Raw genomic sequence first — 23,149 nt, 5'->3', positions numbered from 1 at the left:
GTAATTACAGGTCAAACTCAGCAATGACTGTATAATCTCACTGGTCTTTTAGAGACATCAAATCAAGATGAAATTAATAGTCACTTTGGCAGATGTGGATTAATTATGGAAATTTTCATTTAATTAATTTGCTGGAGTTTAATTATGAAATAATTGTTAGGAATAATGTTGTTGATCTGGTGTGTATGGATTTCCTAGAGGCACCTGATACAGTGTTGCACAACAGACCTGTGAACAAAGTTATGATTGATGCAATAAAAGGGGCAATAGCAACATGGATTCACTCATGGCTGAGTGACAACAAACTCAGAGAGTGGCAACGAATGTTTGCTTTTCAGACAGGAGGAAGGCTTACAATGGAGCTCCCCCTCAAGGACTAATGTCTGGTACTTTGCTCCTCATAAATCCCCTAAAGTGTGGAAACAGGCCATTTGACCCAACAAGTCCACAACGGAGCACCCAGAGGAAACCCACGCAGACACGGGCAGAATGGGCAAACTCCACGCAGTCAGTTACCCAAGGCTGGAATCAAACCTGGGTGCCTACAGCTGTGAGGCAGCAGTGCTAACTGCCGAGCCATCATGTCTGCTCTTGTTTCCTAGACTTCGGTGTGCAGTACACAAAATTTCCAGATGATGTGAAGTGTAGAATTATTGTGAACTGTGAGGAGGATAAGGGTGTAGAACTTCAGAAGGATGAAGACAGGTTGTTGGAATGGGCAGAGTAGACAAAGTAATAGATGAAATTTCAGATAGGAGAAGGTGAAGTGATTCATTTTCATAGAAACCCTACAGTGTGCAGGCAGACCATTCAGCTCATCCAGTGTACACCGACCCTCCAAAGAGGATCTCACTCAGACCCACCCCGACATTTCTCATGGCTAATCCACCTAGCCTGCACATCCTTGAACACTATGGGCAATTTAGCATGGCCAATCTTCTTAACCTATATATCTTTGGTCTGTGGGAGGAAACCAGAGCACCCAGAGGAAACACAGGGAGAATGTGCAAACTCCACACAGACGAGTGGAATCAAACTCAGGTCCCTGGGTCTTTGAGGCAGCAGTGCTAACCACTGAACCATCATGTTGCCCATTTTAGTTGGACAAACCAAGATAATATAAAATAATCCTAAGGATGGAATGTTGCTTGCTTGCTTGGGGAGCCTGGATGTATTGGTGCACAAATCATTAATGGCTGCAGATTGGTTAAAAGAGTGATTAACAAAGCACGCATTTATGAATTATAGCAAGGAAGTTATATTAAACCCACATAAAGCACTGAATTTGCCTTCACTGGGACAATACATCTGATTCTTGGCACAAGCTTCAGGCAGAATATGAAGGCAGCAGAGAGTTCACAGAAACGATTCACAAGATGGGTTCCAGGGCCAAAGACTGTAGAAGGGTACTTCTCCATGGAGAAGGGAAAGTTGAGAGGATATTTGATACAAGTGATCAAAATTGTAAGAGGGCTAGACAGAATAAAAGGGAGAAACTGTCCCCTAAAGGGAAAAGGATTGAAAGCCAGAGAATACAGTTTAAAAATGATTAGTGTGGGAAATAACAGTGACTTTCGGCAAAACCATTTTTTTTACACAGCAAGTGAATACACTGGAATACACTGCAGAGAGTGTAGTCAAGATTAATCAATCATAGCTTTCCTAAGTCACAAAGACACTGGTTAGATCTTAGCTGGTATCATGTGCAGTTCTGGGCATTGCACTTTAGGAAAGATTTCTATGCATTGGAGAGGGAGCGCAAAAGAGATTTACAAGAGTGTTTCCAGGGATGTGAAACTAAAGCTTGGAGACATTGGGACTGTTCTCCAAGGAGAAGGCTGAGAGGAGATCAGATTAAAGTATTCAAAATCATGGTAGCTCTGGACAGAGATAGATTGGGAGAAAGCATTTCAACTGATGAAAAGATTGAGGATAAGAGAGCATAGATTCAAAGTAACTGGTAAGAGAAGCAAAATGTGACATGAGGAAAAACGTTTTCACACAGCAAGTGGTTAGAGACTGGAATGCACTTTGTGAGAGCTTAGTCGAGGCAGGTACAACTGAGGAATCTTGCTGCCCTCTGGAAACGAACAATATTTGGTATGATGCGGAGAAGTCAGGTGAATCCCACTAAGTGAGCGACTTATTTGGAGAGCTGGTGCAGATACAGTGGGCTGAATAGTCTCCTTCTGTACTATAACAATTCTGTGTTTCTTAGGAAAAGAGAAAAAATATTACAGGGCAACAGAACAATGTAGCAGAAGTGGTACTAGGTCAGTTGCTGGTGCGAAGAGCTAGAACTGACACAATGGGTTCAATGGCCTCCTTCTGGACTGTAACAATTCCATGATTGTAAAATCAGCAACAAGCATGTAGGCATTGGGTTGGAGATGTGCTCCCCAATTTTAGAATTTAACCCCCACACCTATCCTCATCCCAACTTGATTGCTGAGTGGAGGTTTGGGAAAGGGGCAAACACTGTGTTCAATTTATTGTTCAATTGGAAAGGATGACTGCCATGATTATGGCTTTAAGAGACATTTTTGTCTATTTTCATGAAGAAAGTTTGAGACAGAGGTGCTGAACACTCTGTTCCAAGCCAATAAACAGCTGTTGATGCCTTTTTTTTAAGTTGGTGAAATAGAAACAGCATGAATTGATAGTCAGGTTCTCACAGGACCAGGATTTTAACTTTCAATAATTGTTGGGGATTTTGCTTTTGGAAACTGGCTGTGAAAGCTGCTACATTTCTTTCTTTGTTACAACTAAACGCTGGAGTTCTCTCTGTTGCCAGAATTGCCTGTGACACAATCTGTTTCACTGAATTTGCCTTTGCCAGGGGTGTGTTTGTGGGAGGTTACTATATTGGAACAGTTGCTGTTTAGTAGTTAAAAAATCTATTATTCTGTTAAGTTTTCCAAGCAGGTTAAAGTTATACCAATTCTTCTTTCTTTTGTTTGTATTTTAACTTAAGAATAAAGTGTGCTTTGCTTAAAGCCAGGTAGTGTGACCTATCGATTTACCTCTGGAACACATAACCTTACACTTGCTTTCAAATAGGATAAAAGTGGGGGTCTAGACTATCTCCTTGGCATATTTGCAGGGGGTTTGGTGTTGTCTGTATCATGATCAACATGGCCTTGATGGAATGCATCCCAGGGTACAAAAAGAGAGGATGGGACAAATAACAAATGCACTCATGGTAACTTTCCAAATTCCGCTGGACTCTGGGTCAGTTCCAGCAGATTGGAGAACAGCAAATGTGACGCCACTGTTTACAAAAGGAAGGAGACAAAAGATGGGGAATTATAGACAGATTTGCTTAACTTCTGTAGTGGGAAAATGCTTGAGTCCATTATCAAGGAAAAAATAGTAAGGCATCTAGATAGAAATCATCCCATGGGTTCTTGAAGGGCAGGTCATGTTTAACTAAACAACTGGAATTCAATGAATACACTATGAGCACACTGGACAACAGGGACCCCGTGAATGTGATGTATCCGGATGTCCAAAAGGCATTCGACAAGGTGCTGCACAGAAGGCTGCAGCATCTTTTTGAGGTATTTTAGGTGTTGGAGGTGATTTCCTCAAATTCCAGGAGCAGCAATTACTGTTTTATATGCTCTGGCATTGTTTTGGAACTTTGGAAAAAAAAAGTCAAAACAACAGCAGTTTAAAAGGGAGAAGAGCAGACAAAGGAAACACATGGTGAGGTCAGTGCAGGGGAGAGAGAGAGAGAAAAAAGCTGCACAGTTACCGCCTTTGCTGTTTGAATTTGGGTATCGCTGGACATCGGAGTGCATCTGGGAAAATTAACAAACAGTGAAATTCACAACTAATCTTGGAGGAACTGTTGGGCAAAGTTCACAGCACAGAATCAGATAGATTAATTGTTGTTTTAAGTTTGTCCAAGAGAAAGGCTGCAGTAGTGAGTACAGTGGATTCTTTCTTGATTATATGTTTTTGGAGATAAGTCTCTTGACTAAACTTAAAATATAAGCCATAGCTATTAATTTAACCTGGGGCAGTGTTTGTAGATGAATAAGACGGTGTTATTTTCTGGGTCTGTAGATTGTGAAGGAGCAAAAATGGCCTTTGCAGTTATATGTACTTCTTGTCAGATGTGGAAGTTTAAAGAGAGTTTAAGGGTTACTGCGGATTATATCTGCCATAAATGCTGTTGGATGCAAATCTTAACAGATCAAGTGGATCGGTTGGAGAGACAAATAGAAGCGATGAGGAATTTGCAACAGCAACAGTATGTGATGGATGGCAGTTATAGGAAGGGGGGAAGTCTCAGATGCAGTCACATAGATGGGTTAACTCCAGGAAGGGTAAGAGAGGTAGGCAGTTAGAGTAGGAGTCTTTTGTGGATATACCCATCTCAAACAGGTATGCTGTTTTGGAAAATGTAGGGGGTGATGGATTCTCAGGGGAACGTAGCACAAACAGCCAAGTTTCTGGTATTGAGACTGGCTCTAATGCAACGAGGGGTATGTCGGCTTCCAAGAGATCAATTGTGTTAGGGGATTCTGTAGTCAGAGGTACAGACAGATGTTTCTGTGGCCACCAGAGAAAAAGCAGAATAGTGTGTTGTTTCCCTGGTGCCAGGAACAAGGATGTCTCAGAGATAGTGCAGAATGTTCTCACGGGGGAGAGGGGCCAGCAGGAGGTCATTGTCCACATTGGAACCAATGACATTGGAAGGAAAAAGGTTGAGACTCTGAAGGGAGATTACAGAGAGTTAGGCAGAAATTTAAAAAGGAGGTCCTCAAGGGTAGTAATATCTTGGGTAAAGGTAAAGGTTAACTGGCCAATAATATAAAGGAATAAAGCTTTTTTAAGTATGTGCAAGGCAAAAAAATGGTTAGGACTAAAATTGGGCCCTTGAAGACAGAAACAGGGGAATATATTACAGGGAACAAAGAAATGGCAGAAAAATTAAATGGGTACCCATCAGATCTGTGTTCACTGGGGAAGACACAAGCAATCTCCCTGAGGTAACAGTGGCTGAAGGACCTGAACTTAAGGGAATTTATATTTGCCAGGATTTGGTGTTGGAGAGACTGTGAGGTCTGAAGGTTAATAAGTCTCCGGGGCTTAATGGTCAACATCCCAGGGTACTGAAGGAGGTGGCTCGGAAAATCATGGATGCGTTGGTGATTATTTTCTAGAGTTCAATAGACTCAGGGTCGGTTCCTAAGGATTAGAGGGTGGCTAATGTTATACCACTTTTTATGAAAGGTGGGAGAGAGAAAGCAGGAAATTATAGACCAGTTAGTCTGACCTCAGTGGTGGGAAAGATGCTGGAGTCTATTATAAAGGATGAAATTACGGCACATCTGGATAGTAGTAACAGGATAGGACAGATTCAGCATGGATTTATGAAGGGGAAATCATGCTTGACTAATCTTCTTGAATTTTTTGAGGATGTAACTCTGAAGATGGATGAGGGAGATCCAGTAGATGTAGTGTACCTGGACTTTCAGAAAGCTTTTGAAAAAGTCCCACACAGGAGGTTAGTGAGTAAAATTAGGGTGCATGGTATTGGGGGCAAAGTACTAGATTGGATTGAAAATTGATTGGCTGATAGGAAACAAAGGGTCGTGATAAACGGCTCCATTTCGGAATGGCAGGCAGTGACCAGTGGGGTACCGCAGGAATCCGTGCTGGGACCGCAGCTTTTTACAATATATGTTAATGATATAGAAGATAGTATCAGCAATAACATTAGCAAATTTGCTGATGATACAAAGCTGGGTGGCAGGGTGAAATGTGATGAGGATGTTAGGAGATTACAGGGTGACCTGGACAAGTTAGATGAGTGGGCAGATGCATGGCAGATGCAGTTTAATGTGGATAAATGTATGGTTATCCACTTTGGTGGCAAGAACAGGAAGGCAGATTACTACCTCAATGGAATCAATTTAGGTAAAGGGGCAGTACAGAGAGATCTGGGTGTTCTTGTACACCAGTCAATGAAGGCAAGCATGCAGGTACAGCAGGTCGTGAAGAAGGCTAATAGCATGCTGGCCTTCATAACAAGAGGAATTGAGTATAGAAGCAAAGAGGTGCTTCTGCAGCTGTACAGGGCCCTGGTGAGACTAAACCTGGAGTACTGTGTGCAGTTCTGGTCTCCAAATTTGAGGAAAGACATTCTGGCTATTGAGGGAGTGCAGCGTAGGTTCATGAGGTCAATTCCTGGAATGGCGGGATTATCTTACACTGAAAGACTGAAGCAACTGGGCTTGTATACCCTTGAGTTTAGAAGACTGAGAGGGGATCTGATTGAGACATATAAGATTATTAAAGGATTGGACACTCTGGCAACAGGAAACATGTTTCCGCTAATGGGTGAGTGCCGAACCAGAGGACACAGCTTGAAAATACGGGGTAGACCATTTAGGACAGAGATGAGGAGAAACTTCTTCACCCAGAGAGTGGTGGCTGTGTGGAATGCTCTGTCCCAGAGGGCAGTGGAGGCCCAGTCTCTGGATTCATTTAAGAAAGAGTTGGATAGATCTCTCAAAGATAGTGGAATCAAGGGTTATGGAGATAAAGCAGGAAAAGGATACTGATTAGGAATGATCAGCCATGATCATATTGAATGGCGGTGCAGGCTCGAAGGGCTGAATGGCCTACTCCTGCACCTATTGTCTATTGTCTACAAGAAGACGGATTGCACCTAAATTGGAAAGGGGCTAATATACTGGCAGGAAAATTTACTAGAACTGCTTGGGAGGATTTACACTAGTAAGGTGGGGGTGGGGGGGGGGGGGGGGGAAGACTCAGGGAAATAGTGAGGAAAGAGATCAATCTGAGACGGGTACAGCTGAGAACAGAAGTGAGTCAAACAGTCAGGGCAGGCAGGGACAAGGTAGGACTAATAAATTAAACTGCATTTATTTCAATGCAAGGGGCCTAAAAGGGAAGGCAGATGAACTCAGGGCATGGTTAGGAACATGGGACTGGGATATCATAGCAATTACGGAAACATGGCTCAGGGATGGGCAGGACTGGCAGCTTAATGTTCCAGGACACAAATGCTACAGGAAGGATAGAAAGGTAGGCAAGAGAGGAGGGGGAGTGGTATTTTTGATAAGGGATAGCATTACAGCTGTGCTGAGGGAGGATATTCCCGGAATTACATCCAGGGAAGTTATTTGGGTGGAACTGAGAAATAAGAAAGGGATGATCACCTTATTGGGATTGTATTATAGACCCCCACAATAATCAGAGGGAAATTGAGAAACAAATTTGTAAGGAGATCTCAGCTATATGTAAGAATAATAGGGTAGTTATGGTAGGGGATTTTAACTTTCCAAACATCGACTGGGACTGCCACAGTGTTAAAGGTTTAGATGGAGAGGAATTTCTTAAATGTGTACAAGACAATTTTCTGATTCAGTATGTGGATGTAAAACTTGACCTACTCTTGGGAAATAAGGCAGGGCAGGTGACTGAGGTGTCAATGGGGGAGCACTTTGGGACCAGCGACCATAATTCTATTCGTTTTAAAATAGTGATGGAAAAGGATAGACCAGATCTAAAAGTTGAAGTTCTAAATTGGAGAAAGGCCAATTTTAACGGTATCAGGCAAGAACTTTCAAAAGCTGATTGGAGGCAGATGTTTGCAGGTAAAGGGACGGCTGGAAAATGGGAAGCCTTCAGAAATGAGATAACAAGAATCCAGAGAAAGTATATTCCTGTTAGGGTGAAAGAGAAGGCTGGTAGCTATAGGGAATTCTGGATGACTAAAGAAATTGAGGGTTTGGTTAAGAAAAAGAAGGAAGCATTTGTCAGGTACAGACAGGATAGATCGAGTGAATCCTTAGAAGAGTATAAAGAAAGTAGGAGTATACTTAAGAGGGAAATCAGAAGGGCAAAACGGGGACAGGAGAGAGCTTTTGCAAACAGAATTAAGGAGAATCCAAAGGGGTTTTACAAATATATTAAGGACAAAAGGGTAACTAGGGAGAGAATAGGGCCCCTCAAAGATCAGCAAGGCGGCCTTTGTGTGGAGCCACAGAAAACGGGGGAGATACTAAATGAATATTTTGCATCAGCATTTATTGTGGAAAAGGATATGGAAGATATAGACTGTAGGGAAATAGATGGTGACATCTTGCAAAATGTCCAGATTACAGAGGAGGAAGTGCTGGATGTCTCAAAACGGTTAAAGGTGGATAAATCCCCAGGATTTGATCAGGTGTACCCGAGAACTCTGTGGGAAGCTAGAGAAGTGATTGCTGGGACTCTTGCTGAGATATTTGTATCATCAATAGTCACAGATGAGGTGCCAGAAGACTGGAGGTTGGCAAATGTGGTGCCACTGTTTAAAAAGGGTGGTAAGGACAAGCCAGGGAACTACAGACCTGTGAGCCTGACCTCGGTGGTGAGCAAGTTGTTGGAGAGAATCCTGAGGGACAGGATGTTCATGTATTTGGAAAGGCAAGGACTGATTCGGGATAGTCAACATGGCTTTGTGCGTGGAAAATCATGTCTCACAAACTTGATTGAATTTTTTGAAGAAATAACAAAGAAGATTGATGTGATCTATATGGACTTCAGTAAGGCGCTCGACAAGGTTCCCCATGGGAGATTGATTAACAAGGTTAGATGTCATGGAATACAGGGAGAACTAGCCATTTGGATACAGAACTGGTTCAAAGGTAGAAGACAGAGGGTGGTGGTAGAGGGTTGTTTTTCAGACTGGAGGCCTGTGACCAGTGGAGTGCCACAAGGATTGGTGCTGGGCTCACTACTTTTTGTCATTTACATAAATGATTTGGATGCGAGCATAAGTGGTACAGTTAGCAAGTTTGCAGATGACACCAAAATTGGAGGTGTAGTGGACAGTGAAGAGGATTACCTCAGATTACAACAGGATCTGGACCAAATGGGCCAAGGGGCTGAGAAGTGGCAGATGGAGTTTAACTCAGATAAATGCGAGGTGCTGCATTTTGGGAAAGCAAATCTTAGCAGGACTTATGCACTTAATGGTAAGGTCTTAGGGAGTGTTGCTGAACAAAGAGACCTTGGAGTGCAGGTTCATAGCTCCTTGAAAGTGGAGTTGCAGGTAGATCGGATAGTGAAGAAGGCGTTTGGTATGCTTTCCTTTATTGGTCAAAGTATTGAGTACAGGAGTTCGGAGGTCATGTTGTAGCTATACAGGACATTGGTTAGGCCACCGTTGGAATATTGCGTGCAATTCTGGTCTCCTTCCTATCGGAAAGATGTTGCGAAACTTGAAAGGGTTCAGAAGAGATTTACAAGAATGTTGCCAAGGTTAGAGGATTTGAGCTACACGGAGAGGCTAAACAGGCTGGGGCTGTTTTCCCTGGAGCATCGGAGGCTGCGGGCTGGTCAGAGGTTTACAAAATTATGAGGGGCATGGTTAGGATAAATAGGCAAAGTCTTTGCCCTGGGATCAGGGAGTCCAGAACTAGAGGGCATAGATTTAGGGTGAGAGGGGAAAGATATAAAAGAGACCTAAGGGGCAACTTTTTCACGTAGAGGGTGGTACGTGTATGGAATGAGCTGCCAGATGATGTGGTGGAGGCTGGTACAATTGCAACATTTAAGAGGCATTTGGATGGATATATGAATAGGAAGGATTTGGAGGGATATGGGCCGGGTGCAGGCAGGTGGGACTAGATTGGGTTGGGATATCTGGTCAGCATGGACGGGTTGGACCGAAGGGTCTGTTTCCATGCTGTATATCTCTATGACTCTATGACTCCATAAGGTGAAGACTGGTGTTATGGGCAATGTATTAGCATGGATAGAGGGTTAGTTAACCAACAGGAAGTAAACGGTGGGGGCCAATGAGCGCTTTTCTGGTTGGCAATCAGTGACTAATGATGTGCCTCAGGGATCAGTTTTGGGACCACAATTAATTACAATTTGCACTGATGATTTGGAGTTGATGACCATGTGTAGAGTGTTGAAGTTTGCGGAAGTTTAAGATGAGTGGTAGAGCAAAGTGTTCAGAGGACTGTAAAACTTTGCAAAGGTACATAGATGGTTTAAGTGAGTGGGCAAAGATGGAGTACAATGTTGCTAAATGTGAACTCATCCATTTTGGCAGGAATAACAGTAAAAAGGACTATTACTTGAATGGTAAAAAATTGCAGCATACTGCTGTGCAGAGGGACCTGGGTGTTTTTGAGCAGGAATCACAGAAGGTTGGTCTGCTTTTGCAACAGGTAATTAGGAAGGCAAATGGAATTTTGTCCTTCATATTAAAGTGATTGAGTTTAAAAGCAGGGAGATTATGTTGCAGCTGTACAGGATGCTGGTAAGGCCACACCTGGAGTACTGTGTGCAGTTTTGTTCTCCTTACTTGAGAAACAATGTACTGGCACTGGAGGGGGTGCACAGGAGTTTCACTGGGTTAATTCCAGAGTTAAGGGAGTTGGATTATGAGGAGACTGAGTAGATTGGGATTATATTCATTGGAATTTAGAAGAATGGGGGGGATCTTATAAAAATATACAAAATTATGAAGGAAGTAGATAAGTTAGAAGCAGGGAGGATATTTCCACTGGCAGGTGAAACTAGGACAAGACAGCATAGCCACTAACTTAGGGGGAGCAGATTTAGGATTGAATTGAGAAGAAACTTCTTCACCCAGAATCCATGGAATTTCCTGCCCAGTGAAATAGTTGAGGCTTCCTCAATAAATGCTTTTAAAGCTAAGATAGATAGTTTTGAACAGTAAAGGAATTATGAGTTATAGTGAGAGGGCAGGCAAGTGGAGTTGAGGCCACGAAAAGATCAGCAATGATCTTGTTGAATGGCAGAGCAGGATTGAAGAGCCAGAGGCCTACTCCTGCTCCTTATGTTTTTACGTTCTTATTCCCATTCATGGTTTCATTACTGTAAGCTGATCGATGTTCAATCCCCGGAAATATGATCCAGATTGATCCTGCAAGTTAATGAGGCAAAAGTGAGGACTGCAGATGCTGGAGAGTGTGGTGCTGGAAACACACAGCAGGTCAGGAAGCATCCAAGGAGCGGGAGAATTGACATTCCGGGCAAAAGTCCAACAAAAACTGTCCTGCTCCTCGGATGCTGCCTGACCTGCTGTGCTTTTCTAGCACCATTCTCTCGATCCTGCAAGTTAATGGTTCTTCCTCAGAAGTGACCTGTATAATGAAAGGGGAGTGGTCAGCTCTCTAGATGAGCAGTTTAGTTCAGTCCAGAACCAGTTAGGAGTTCAACAGTGAGCTATGTGGAAACTCAGTTAGCTCTTATCCTACAAAGAGTCCTAACTTTGTTCTGATCCCCAGCTACTGGTAACAATTCACAAGGCAGATCCAAAAATGAAACCTGACTTGATAGAGCATTTGTTCAATCTTTTTTGTTAATTAACATGGTGGGTCTCACTGAAACATATTCACATGAGACTGCCGATGCTCTTTAACAATAGAACACAACTTCATTACACAAAAACCCAGGTAATTCTCTGACCTGGGTTTGAATTCTCCCACAGCAGATGGTGGAATTTGAATTCAATCAAAATCCGGAATAAGAGTCCAGTGATGAATATGAATCCATTGCTGATTGTCAGAAAAATCCATCTGGTTCACTATTGTCCTTTTGGAAAGGAAACTGTCATTCATACCTGCTCTGGTCTATATGTGACTCTATATCCACCATAATATGATTGACTTGTTGTGGTTCTGTTCGCCGAGCTGGGAATTTGTCTTGCAAACATTTCGTCCCCTGTCTAGGTGACATCCTCAGTGCTTGGGAGCCTCCTGTGAAGCGCTTCTGTGCTGTTTCCTCCAGCATTTATAGTGGCCTGTCTCTGCCGCTTCCGGTTGTCAGTTCGAGCTGTCCACTGTAGTGGCCGGTATATTGGGTCCAGGTCGATGTGTTTGTTGATAGAGTCTGTGGATGAGTGCCATGCCTCTAGGAATTCCCTGGCTGTTCTCTGTTTGGCTTGCCCTATAATGTTAGTGTTGTCCCAGTCGAATTCATGTTGCTTGTCGTCTGTGTGTGTGGCTACTAAGGATAGCTGGTCGTGTCGTTTCGTGGCTAGTTGGTGTTCATGTATACGGATCGTTAACTGTCTTCCTGTTTGTCCGATGTAGTGTTTTCTGCATGGGGTTTTGTACACTACATTAGTTTTGCTCATGTTGGGTATCGGGTCCTTTGTTCTGGTGAGTTGTTGTCTGAGCGTGGCTGTTGGTTTGTGTGCTGTTATGAGTCCTAGTGGTCGCAGTAGTCTGTCAGTTCAGAAATGCTCCTGATGTATGGTAGTGTGGCTAGTCCTTTGGGTTGCACCATTGGGTTTGTGGGCGGCACGGTGGCACAGTGGTTAGCACTGCTGCCTCACAGCGCCGGAGACTTGGGTTCAATTCCCACCTCAGGCGACTGACTGTGTGGAGTTTGCACGTTCTCCCTGTGTCTGCGTGGGTTTCCTCCGGGTGTTCCGGTTTCCTCCCACAGTCCAAAAATGTGCAGGTCAGGTGAATTGGCCAGGGTAAATTGCCCGTAGTGTTAGGTAAGGGGTAGATCTAGATCTAGATCTAGATGTAGGGGTATGGGTGGGTTACGCTTCGGCGGGGCAGTGTGGACTTGTTGGGCCGAAGGGCCTGTTTCCACACTGTAGGTAATCTAATCTAATCTAAATAAATGTCCTCATTCCGTTGTCTCTCCCTTAGGCATCTGTTGATGAAATTGCGAGGGTATCCGTTTTTGGCGAATACTTTGTATAGGTGTTCCTCTTCCTCTTTTTGTAGTTCTGGTGTGCTGCAGTGTGTTGTGGCCCTTTTGAATAGTGTCCTGATGCAACTTCGTTTGTGTGTGTTGTGGTGGTTGCTTTCATAGTTTAGGACTTGGTCTGTGTGTGTGGCTTTCCTGTAAACCTTTGTGGTGAATTCTCTGTTCGGTGTTCTCTGTACCATCACGTCTAGGAATGGGAGTTGGTTGTCCTTTTCTTCCTCTCTAGTGAATCGGATTCCTGTGAGTGTGGCGTTGATGATCTGGTGTGTGTTCTCTTATTTCTGTGTTTTTAATTATTACAAAGGTGTCATCCACGTATCTGACCCAGAGTTTGGGTTGAAGTTGTGGTAAGACTGTTTGTTCTAACCTTTGCATTACTGCTTCTGCTATGAGTCCAGAGATCGGTGAGCCCATGGGTGTTCTGTTGATTTGTTCGTATATTTGGTTATTTGGTTATTTGGAATCACAGGAATCCGATTCACTAGAGAGGAAGAAAAGGACAACCAACTCCCATTCCTAGACGTGATGGTACAGAGAACACCGAACAGAGAATTCACCACAAAGGTTTACAGGAAAGCCACACACACAGACCAAGTCCTAAACTATGAAAGCAACCACCCCAACACACACAAACGAAGTTGCATCAGGACACTATTCAAAAGGGCCACAACACACTGCAGCACACCAGAACTACAAAAAGAGGAAGAGGAACACCTATACAAAGTATTCGCCAAAAACGGATACCCTCGCAATTTCATCAACAGATGCCTAAGGGAGAGACAACGGAACAAGGACATGCCGCAACCCAAAGGACTAGCCACACTACCATACATCAGGAGCATTTCTGAACTGACAGCCAGACTACTGCGACCACTAGGACTCATAACAGCACACAAACCAACAGCCACGCTCAGACAACAACTCACCAGAACAAAGGACCCGATACCCAACATGAGCAAAACTAATGTAGTGTACAAAATCCCATGCACAAAACACTACATCGGACAAACAGGAAGACAGTTAACGATCCATATACACGAACACCAACTAGCCACGAAACAACACGACCAGCTATCCTTAGTAGCCACACACACAGACGACAAGCAACATGAATTCGACTGGGACAACACTAACATTATAGGGCAAGCCAAACAGAGAACAGCCAGGGAATTCCTAGAGGCATGGCACTCATCCACAGACTCTATCAACAAACACATCGACCTGGACCCAATATACCGGCCACTACAGTGGACAGCTCGAACTGACAACCGGAAGCGGCAGAGACAGGCCACTATAAATGCCGGAGGAAACAGCACAAAAGCGCTTCACAGGAGGCTCCCAAGCACTGAGGATGTCACCTAGACAGGGGACGAAACGTTTGCAAGACAAATTCCCAGCTTGGCGAACAGAACCACAACAACGAGCACCCGAGCTACAAATCTTCTACTAAACTTTGAATATGATTGACTCTTTGGGATGGGTAATAAATGTTGACCTAATTGCATGAATAAATGTAAAAAAAATGAAAAAGATAGATAGATAGATAGATAGATAGATAGATATCGATAGAGCATTTAGGCAGATCTTAACACAATCAAATAAACTTTCAAACTGTTTCTGAATACAATCCATTACAAAAACTCAAATCCAGAAAAATTATACTCCTGTCTCTACCCTTAGTTTCTGACTGACACTTTCCAGTTTATTTTTCTTGAACTATTGAGACTTTAACTTCCCCTTCCTTGGCTTCTCAAAGCCAGCCAATCAAACCCTTTAAACCTTCCACATAGGGTCCGTCAGTCTAACCCTAACAATATATTGGACATCCCCCAGTGACAAGGCTCCTCTCCTTCAGGACTACCTGTCTCTCTGACTGAGCAAACACGGACCATGGCACCTGACAAAATCCTGATTTCCATGTGGGAATCTTTCCACATGATTGTTGGCATCACTGGTGCTTCACACAAAGACAGCTCTTGTCTTAGCGTTAGATTTAAACAGTGAATGGGAAAGGGGAAAACCCCACTGTAATTGTCACCTGAGCATTATGGGAAGCTTTCATTGAGGCTTGATTGTTCACTCCAATATCTAGGCCAGTGTTGCAAATCAGTCTGTTATAGATAAAGCAGTTATTAATATTAAGATGTATTGTTTGATTAATTGACTAAACTGTGAAGATAATCTTTGGAGGGACAACAGAAATGAAAATGCACTTTCTTTCTTTCATCACCTTTATAAACTGCATGGGTTGTTGTTTTAAATCCACTTTGAGAAGAATTTGTACAGAACAGAGAAGCTTTGATTGCATTTTTAAATAGGTGTTTTGACAAAAATAACAAAAGAGGTCTTCTACAGCAGTTTATGATAAATTGTTTCTGTAAATTGTTTTGCAGTCGTATTGTTTGTCCCCAAAAGCATAAAATAAAATCTAAGCTTCTTCAGCATTGACGTGAAACCATAGGCTTCCCTTTATAAACAAGATGACAGATTCTTAAAGAGCCTTTGAATAAGCTGTGACACAAGCAAATCCAATAAAAGGTGAAGATCTCCCAGGAGCTAGGGATCTGCATATGCTTTTACCTGTACTCACATATTGCAGTAAAGGTCATTGCCTGCAGCAATATTCTATAACTGCTGTCTTATCTCGTCTTGTCATACACAGTCATTTCCACTGTCAGAAAAATGTGGGGGAGGGTAATTTCTATAGTTCAAACTCAAACTCAGGTCACCACTGTAACCAGACTGTATAAGTAAATAACATTGCAAAATCGCCTATAACTTGTAAAAATGAATTTGCACTTCCAGTTAATAGCTGAAATAACACCACATTTCAAGACATTTACTGTAACAAACAGGTTAGCATTGTTGACAAGACACAAATAAAAACACCATCAGGTGTACCTTACGCTTCAGAGGAGGCCCATCCTCTTCCCTGGCAGAGAAGAGCATGACTCCAAATAAAGCCAGCCCCTGATGGAGATTGTCATCCTGGTCAGTGCGGTCTCCACAATTTGGTGGCACACCCAGCAATGCCATAACAAGATTCACTGCCACCAGTTCTGCCACCTCACACTCACTCTATCTCTTTTCCTGCATATACCTCCCACCAAGGTTCACACCGTAATGCTCTAACTAAAGCATGTAACATCTTCCCTCACTTGTCCTTACACATTGAACCCCTCCTCCCAAATGGCATCTGTACCTCTTTCTCACTCATTCAGGACGCCTCAGCTCCTTGCCCCCTCCTCCTAGCCGCACTAACGGCTGTGCCAAATATATTTACCCTAATCAATTCCTTCCCTTTGTCTCATTTCATAGAAAACAACTCACAACAGGGCAGAAAGAGCCAGAAAAGGTAGTGGAGTGACCAACATCCAGCTGAAGAGGATCCTAATGCTGACCACCTAGAGGAGCTGCCTGACCAAGGTTGAGCCCCTGGACAGATATCAGACAATGTCCTTGTGTTTCTGTGCCAGGACTCCCTGACTGAAGAGCATCTCCCCTGACATGACTGAAGGCTCCTCCACTTAGACTTTGAAACATGGCCACTTGTCAGGTGCTCAATGTGTTTGCCACATAGGTTGCTGGCATACCTTTGTAGGTGGGACATTGATATAACATGATGTCACATGGCAACATGTCCACCCCCTTGACTGATCACTGCTGACTGTGTACACCTACACATTGACAGGATGAGGTTGTCACTGGATGGGCAGTACTTATTGCCTAGAGGGCAGTTAAGAGTCAACCACAATTGCTGTGAGTCACGAGTCACATGTAGATCAGACCAGGTAAAGATGGCAGTTTTATTCCAGAAAGATGAGATTAGATTACTTACAGTGTGGAAACAGGCCCTTCGGCCCAACAAGTCCTCACCGACCCTTCAAAGAGCAACCCACCCAGATCCATTCCCCTACATTTACCCCTTCACCTACATTTACCCTTTCACCTAACACTACGGGCAATTTAGCACAGCCAATTCGCCTAACCTGCACATCTTTGGACTGTGGGAGGAAACCGGAGCATCCGGAGGAAACCCACTTAGACACGGGGAGATGTGCAAACACCACACAGACAGTTCACTGATGAATCAAATGGGGTTTTCCCCCAACGATTGACCATGGATTCATAGTCATCATTAGACTCTTAATTCCAGATTTTCATTTTATTGAACTCAAATTCCAGCATCTGCCATGATGGGATTCGAACTCTGGTCCCCAGAACATTAGCTGGATCTCTGGATTAACAGTCCAGTGATAATACCACGAGGCCATCACTTCCCCTAGACAACCATGACAAGCTACTGGCTTTGTATCTGTACTAAAGAACAAGGCAAAACAGAACAACTGGGATTGAAGGGGCAAAGTGCAAAAGGCAAGAAAAGGAAAGGCAAGGATGCTGTGAGCAGTCTGTGAAAATTGAATGCATGCTAAGACACACCTTCACAAACCTTGCAAAAAATGCTAAGAGTATGGTACTCTCTAATTTTCCTATCTCTAGAACTGGACATCGATGTCATTAATAGCATGTTGATGCCAATTTCTGTGCGAAACATCAGAGTATGTACGTAGCTGCACAGACTACAGGGAATGCTGGCTAAAAGAATTAATGAGGAGCCCTGAAGTGCACCCTGATCCAGTCCATGAGGTCAGATGCTTGTCCCTTTCTGCAAAAGTTGCCAGGCATCGCCAGTACAATCAGAGTTGTCAGTGCCATTCCACGTGCAGCATGGCATTGCACAGCTGCATTGTATGTGGATCAGAGATGTGCTATAATAGTAGATTGAAGCTGGTACCTGAATGATACCATCATCCATGCCTGGAAAGTGCATCCAGTCAATGCCAGTGGAACATAGTCTGCCAAAGTTAAATGTAGGCCCATTCAGTTATCAGACCCTTCCAGTGCCTCAAATGTATGTAAATATAGTCTTGCAAAAGTAAGAAATGCCTTGGGTTTGTCTGTTTTACATAGACTCATAAAGTCACACAGCACGAAAACAGACCCTTTGGCCCAAGCAATCCTTGCCAAACATAATCCCAAACTAAAGACTACAAAATTGAACCACTCTAGAGACACTGTATGTATATAAAGATTGTTTTAATGAATAAAGTGTATTTTTGAAATAAAAAATTGTTAAACATTTTGTGTTTGCAGGATTTCCCCAACACAGAGTATCTCAATGAGTAGTCTAAATGTCTCCTAAAGATGTTTGTGACCAATGAAAGTGAGAGCCCCCTCTGTGTCCTATCTGCAGCACTACAGTTTGTCTTTCAGAAGACCATATTGAAATGTGATTCTACATTAACATACACTCACCCCCAAGAAGTGAACAAACATCTTTGATTAATTCGAGTGAGGCTTGAGAATTGGAACATGTAATATTTCGATGAACACGTCATAAGATCGGCTGAAATACAAACGGGAGTTGACTATTTGGCCCCTCGAAATTGCTTCTTCCTTCATGAAGGATTACTTGCAGAATCTCAAGCATCGTTACTCGTGCAGAAAAATAATTTATCAACAATGGATTTGTTGCTTCCTAAACTTCCTCTGATTGATTTGCCTGCATCGTTGTAAAATACCTCTTAGATTTGTATTTTCCTGAAATATTTCCTTGTTACCCTGGTATGATCAGTTCTTGGAATTGGCTCTGAAACATTTTATTACAAATTAATCTTCAGGTTTACAAATCTTGCTAGCATCATACTTTTCCTCTTGGTGTTATGTGTGTAGCCTATGGTTAGATTGCCCAATCTTCATTGAACCATGCCTTGTATTTACTCTGTACTTGAAGACTTTGATACAATTGTCTCCGGTATCCATTACAAACACGAGACCATAACTGGAGCAAGCCAAACCAGTAGGCTTCTTGAGGCCCATTGATACAATGGAAACAGGAGATCCAAACTTTGGAAACAGTATCACATTTCTCTTCTGTTCATCCACTACCATGATGTTCCCCTCCTTGTCAGCACAGAGCCCAGCAGGATTTCCAAATTGGTGGCAGTATTTGGTGCTGAGTGAGTACATTAGTTTCAGGTTGCTTCCGTACACCTTCACGTCACCACATTCTTCACTCACAACGATTCTACCATCATACATTGAAGCTATGTATCTGGGTCCTATTAGTCCTGTGATAGTCTGAATGTACTTCTGCCTGAAGGTATGATCCACAGCAAAAATATGCACGTTGCCTCCAGTATAATCGGTTACCAGGAGTTTCCCAGAACGGTCGACTCCAATTCCTTTGGGGCAATTTATTTTTCCAATTCCAATCCATTCGCCTTCTGAGAACCTGGAGTGAGGATTGAAGATCTGAACAGCTCCACCCACCATATCAGTAACAGCCACCATTCCAGTTCTAGTCAGAGTTACATCTTCTGGAAGAAAGGGCTCCTTACATCTTCCCTGCTGTTGAACACAATGCAATGACTGGACTACCTGACCAGAACGATTCAGTACGTGGACCCATGGAGAGCTGACACTGACAATGTAAGTGGTGCCATCGAGACAACAGTGGATGCCACTCAGACCATCTGAATGACTCCCCTCTGGGTTTGCAATTTTGTACATGAGCTCATTCTGACGAAAGCGAACCAGGTTTTCAATATTCTCGAGATCCTGACAAACCTGCGATGCTGTGTGTGACAGGTGATTCACATGTTGTATGGTCACCATGCCCATACCCGTGTGACAGTTTAGCAATGGGCTTGTCTGTTGCAAAGTACTCCCCGACTTAACCTGGAGCTTGTGCATTGTCTGCAATAGTTTCTCTTTGCGCTTTGAGGTTTCTAAGGAATGGTCCATTATAATTGAGTTTTTCATTCCTGAAAGTTGAAAAACCAAACTGTTTTAGAAAACTCTAGCAACTTTCCTCTACATCAAAGACATCTCGGCAATGACTGCCAAACTACTCAGACTCCTTGGCATCACGGTAGACCACAAACCCACCAACACACTAAAACAGTGGGTAATGAACTGGTAAGACCCTATATAGACAACAAGCAAAACTAATGTCATTTACAAAATACCTTGCAAGAACTGTAACAAACACTTTGTTGGACAAACAGGTAGAAAACTAGCCACCAGGATACATGGAACATCAACTAGCTACAAAAAGACATGACCCTCTCTCACTAGTATCCCTACATAAGGATGAGGAAGGACACCACTTCAACTGGGAAAACACATCCACCCTAGGACAAGCCAAACAGAGACAAGTACGAGAATTCCTCAAAACATGACATTCCAACCGGAACTCTATCAACAAACACATTGACTTGGATCCCATTTCCCACCCCTGAGAAAATGAACAGGCAATGACATCACCATAGGAAATGATGTCACCACAGGAAATGACACCACCAACCCAAGGAAACCCAACCATATAAACAGAAAGTGGGCTACACCACCAGTGCTTCATCTGGAGGCTCACTGAAGATGTTTCCGAGTATGCTGACAAAACATCTGAAAACAAACCTTCCCGTTCAATGAGCAAAGCTACATCCAGAGCTAGATCAGCGTCAAGGACTCGTCACATGTAAATAAAGGATGAATTGGTGACAGGATGTTGGCCTCTGTGGGAATGTGATGCAAGGTTCAAGTTTTTAGAACTGTAGCTATCATTGAGGTCATAGGTATGGTGCAGCAAACTAAGGATGAATTACTATTGTCACAATACTGGTTCGTTTTATGAGGTTACTAAGCTCTTGAGTTTTTTTTTCCAGAGAGAGGGTAATTGGCCAGGTTCCAACTAGGCTGGGTTTGAAGGTTTTACTGGGACTCTTTTGCTTACCCTAAAACACCAGTATAATCAAAGGGGAGTGGCCAGCTAACTGGGTGGTTGACCTTCATTTAGATTAGAGCTTTTTTTGATTCAGTTCAGAACTTTAGTGAGTTCAATGGCATCTGTGTGTGGAAAAAGCCACAGGATCCTCTCTCTCTCCTTCTGCCCTTCTAACTTTGCAAACTATAAGCTGTTTGTGTCATTTTTACTCATTGTGCTAAGGGATCTGTGTATTGGGACTATTGCAAGTATGTTCGGAACAGCGTCATTAAATCAGGTTTGGATAGGATAAGTAATCCGGTATTCTGTTTTCTGTTCTTTGTGTTTCATTCTGTAATTTTGTAAATAAATTCTTTTTGTTTAAAACTTGGCAGTTGAATCAGCTAAATCACTCCAGGAATATCCGTTGTACACTTAGCTGAAACAAATAGCAAAATTACGGTCTCGTCTAACTGCTTAAAAATGTTTTGACAGGTCTAGCCTAGTCCATAACAGACTGGAGACTCTGCGGGATTTGAACAGTGAGTGGTAGGTGTTAGTGTCTTTCACTTCAGGTGTTGATTTGGTTGGTTTAAACAGCACTTTTTCAGTCACCAGGGAGGTTCTGGAGGTATAAGAAGTGACCTTGGAGGTTTTGACAAAAGGCGAATAAGACCAAGCTGTGGGAATTAGTCGACAAGCTGAATGTAAAGTTACCTCCTAATATGACGAAAGATGAGATGATTGCAGCAGTGGCTCAGTATTTAAATTTGCTGGAAACCCCATCAGATCTGGAGAGATCGCTAAACTTCAATTGCAAATGAAGAAGCTTTAGTTAGAAGCAGGAAAGAAACAGTTTGAATTACAGTTTAAAGCAGAAGAAAAAGAAAAAGAAGAAAGGGCTTTAGCAGAAGGGAAAGAAAAATTTGAACTTCAGAAATTGATACTTAAAAAGGAAATTCAGCTTAAAAGGATGGAGATGAAGGCTGAAGATGAGCTTAGTCTGGAAGTGCAGCGAAGCAAAACGGCAAGGTTAGCAGCTGAAGTGGCTGATGATTATGAGTCGGTCCATAAACCATGGTTTGGCTTCCCGAATCAATTTCAACCCATGAGGGATAGAAGCTAGGGAAAAGAGAAATCCTCACGTGGAAATCCTCATTTGGACTATGTTTCAAATTTTAAAGAACAATGAAATAGAGCTGGAGCGTTGGCTAGTCAGCATTTAAAAGTATTGCAGCATGCAATGAAACAGGAAGTGAACAAGAAATCAAAATTTCACCATTTTGCTGTCGGGGATAAGGTATGAGTGTTACTTCCAGTAATAGGTAAACCTTTAAAAGCAAGGTTTATTGGACCTTATCAAACCAAAAGGAAATTGAGTGAGGTGAACTACTTGATAGGGACTCCAGACAGGAAGAAATCTCACAGAGTGTGTCATGTGAATATGCTCAAAGGGTATTTTGTTAGGGCAGGAAAGCAAGAGGAGAAGGCGTTAATGCTTACAGCACAGAAGGAATAACCACATTCAGAGGATTTTGAATTGGACATTCCACAAATTAAATTGGACAATGAGGAAGTTGTCAAAAATTGGAATAAGTTATTGAGTTACATTCCTGAGAAAAATCGAAATGACCTGAAAGAGTTATTGCTATCTTATGGGGAGATATGCAGAAATAAACTGGGAAGTACTAACCTAATTGTGCATAATGTAGACATAGGAGATGCTGTTCCAATTAAGCAACATCCTTATAGGCATAACCCTCTAAAGTTGGCACCGTTTCAGAAGGAGAGAGAACGCATGCTCCAAGATGGCAGAATCAAAGTGAGTTACAGTGACTGGAGCTCACCCATAGTAATATTGTCTAAACCAGGTGGTACTCAATGGTTATGTGTGGACTATCGCAAAGTCAATACAGTTACAAAGACTGATCCGGTTGGAAGACTGTGTTGAAAAGGTGGGACAAGCAACTTACATTTCTAAGTTGGACTTGCTCAGAGGCTACTGGCAGGTACCTCTGTCAGAAGCAGCAAAGGCAATTTCGGCTTTCGTAACTCCAACTGGACTGTACCGTTTAAAGTCATGCCATTTGGTATGAAAAACCCTCCGGCCACATTTCAGAGACTAACCAATAAGGTTATTGCTGGATTTCCCAAATATGTGATGTACACCTGTGCTTTTTAGTCCCTCATGGAAGGAACATTTACAACATTTAGCGAACTTGCTTGATCGACTTCAGAAGGCAGGCTTGGTGGTAAAGCTAGCTAAAAGTGAATTTGCCAAAGCCCAAGTCACCTTCCTGGGCCATGTTATTGGACATGGACAAGTGGCCCCAGGGGATGCGAAAACAAAAGTAATTGCAGAGTTTCCCATACCATTGACAAAAAGAGCAGTACTTTGGTTCCTGGGATTGAGTGGATTTTATCAAAAGTTTATGCCAAATTTTAGCTGTGTGGCTGCTCCACTCACTGAATTGCTAAAGGCAGGCAAGAGGTTTCAGTGGACAGCGGACTGTCAAAAGGCATTTGACTGCCTAAAAACTATGTTAACCACTGCCCCAGTATTAGCCACAACTGATTACACAAAGCCTTTCAAGGTGGTTATCAATACAAGTGATGTGGTGTCAGCACTGTGCTCCTGCAGAAAGACGA

At 42.8% G+C, this 23,149-nt stretch overlaps 1 protein-coding gene and 1 long non-coding RNA gene across 2 annotated transcripts in view; both read right to left on the bottom strand.

Moving 5' to 3' along the window:
- The window catches only part of LOC140464430 (uncharacterized), a 154,572-nt gene that overhangs the window by 109,291 nt on the left and 22,132 nt on the right, over positions 1-23,149 (bottom strand). The gene's annotated exons all lie outside the window — the stretch shown is intronic.
- LOC140464780 (uncharacterized) lies at positions 18,457-19,542 on the bottom strand. Its single transcript, XM_072560271.1, has one exon. The coding sequence runs from the start codon at positions 19,540-19,542 to the stop codon at positions 18,457-18,459; it is 1,086 nt and encodes a 361-aa protein (XP_072416372.1).

Source organism: Chiloscyllium punctatum, chromosome 40 (genome assembly GCF_047496795.1).
Source record: "Chiloscyllium punctatum isolate Juve2018m chromosome 40, sChiPun1.3, whole genome shotgun sequence".
In the NCBI taxonomy this organism is placed as follows: Eukaryota; Metazoa; Chordata; class Chondrichthyes; order Orectolobiformes; family Hemiscylliidae; genus Chiloscyllium; species Chiloscyllium punctatum.
Note: the sequence above shows the minus strand (reverse complement) of the source record. Positions and strands in the feature narration are given on the sequence as shown.

Bases quoted from the DNA above. Each gene is read 5' to 3' on its own strand.
- LOC140464780 (XM_072560271.1), bottom strand. From the start codon at position 19,542: ATGGACCATTCCTTAGAAACCTCAAAGCGCAAAGAGAAACTATTGCAG.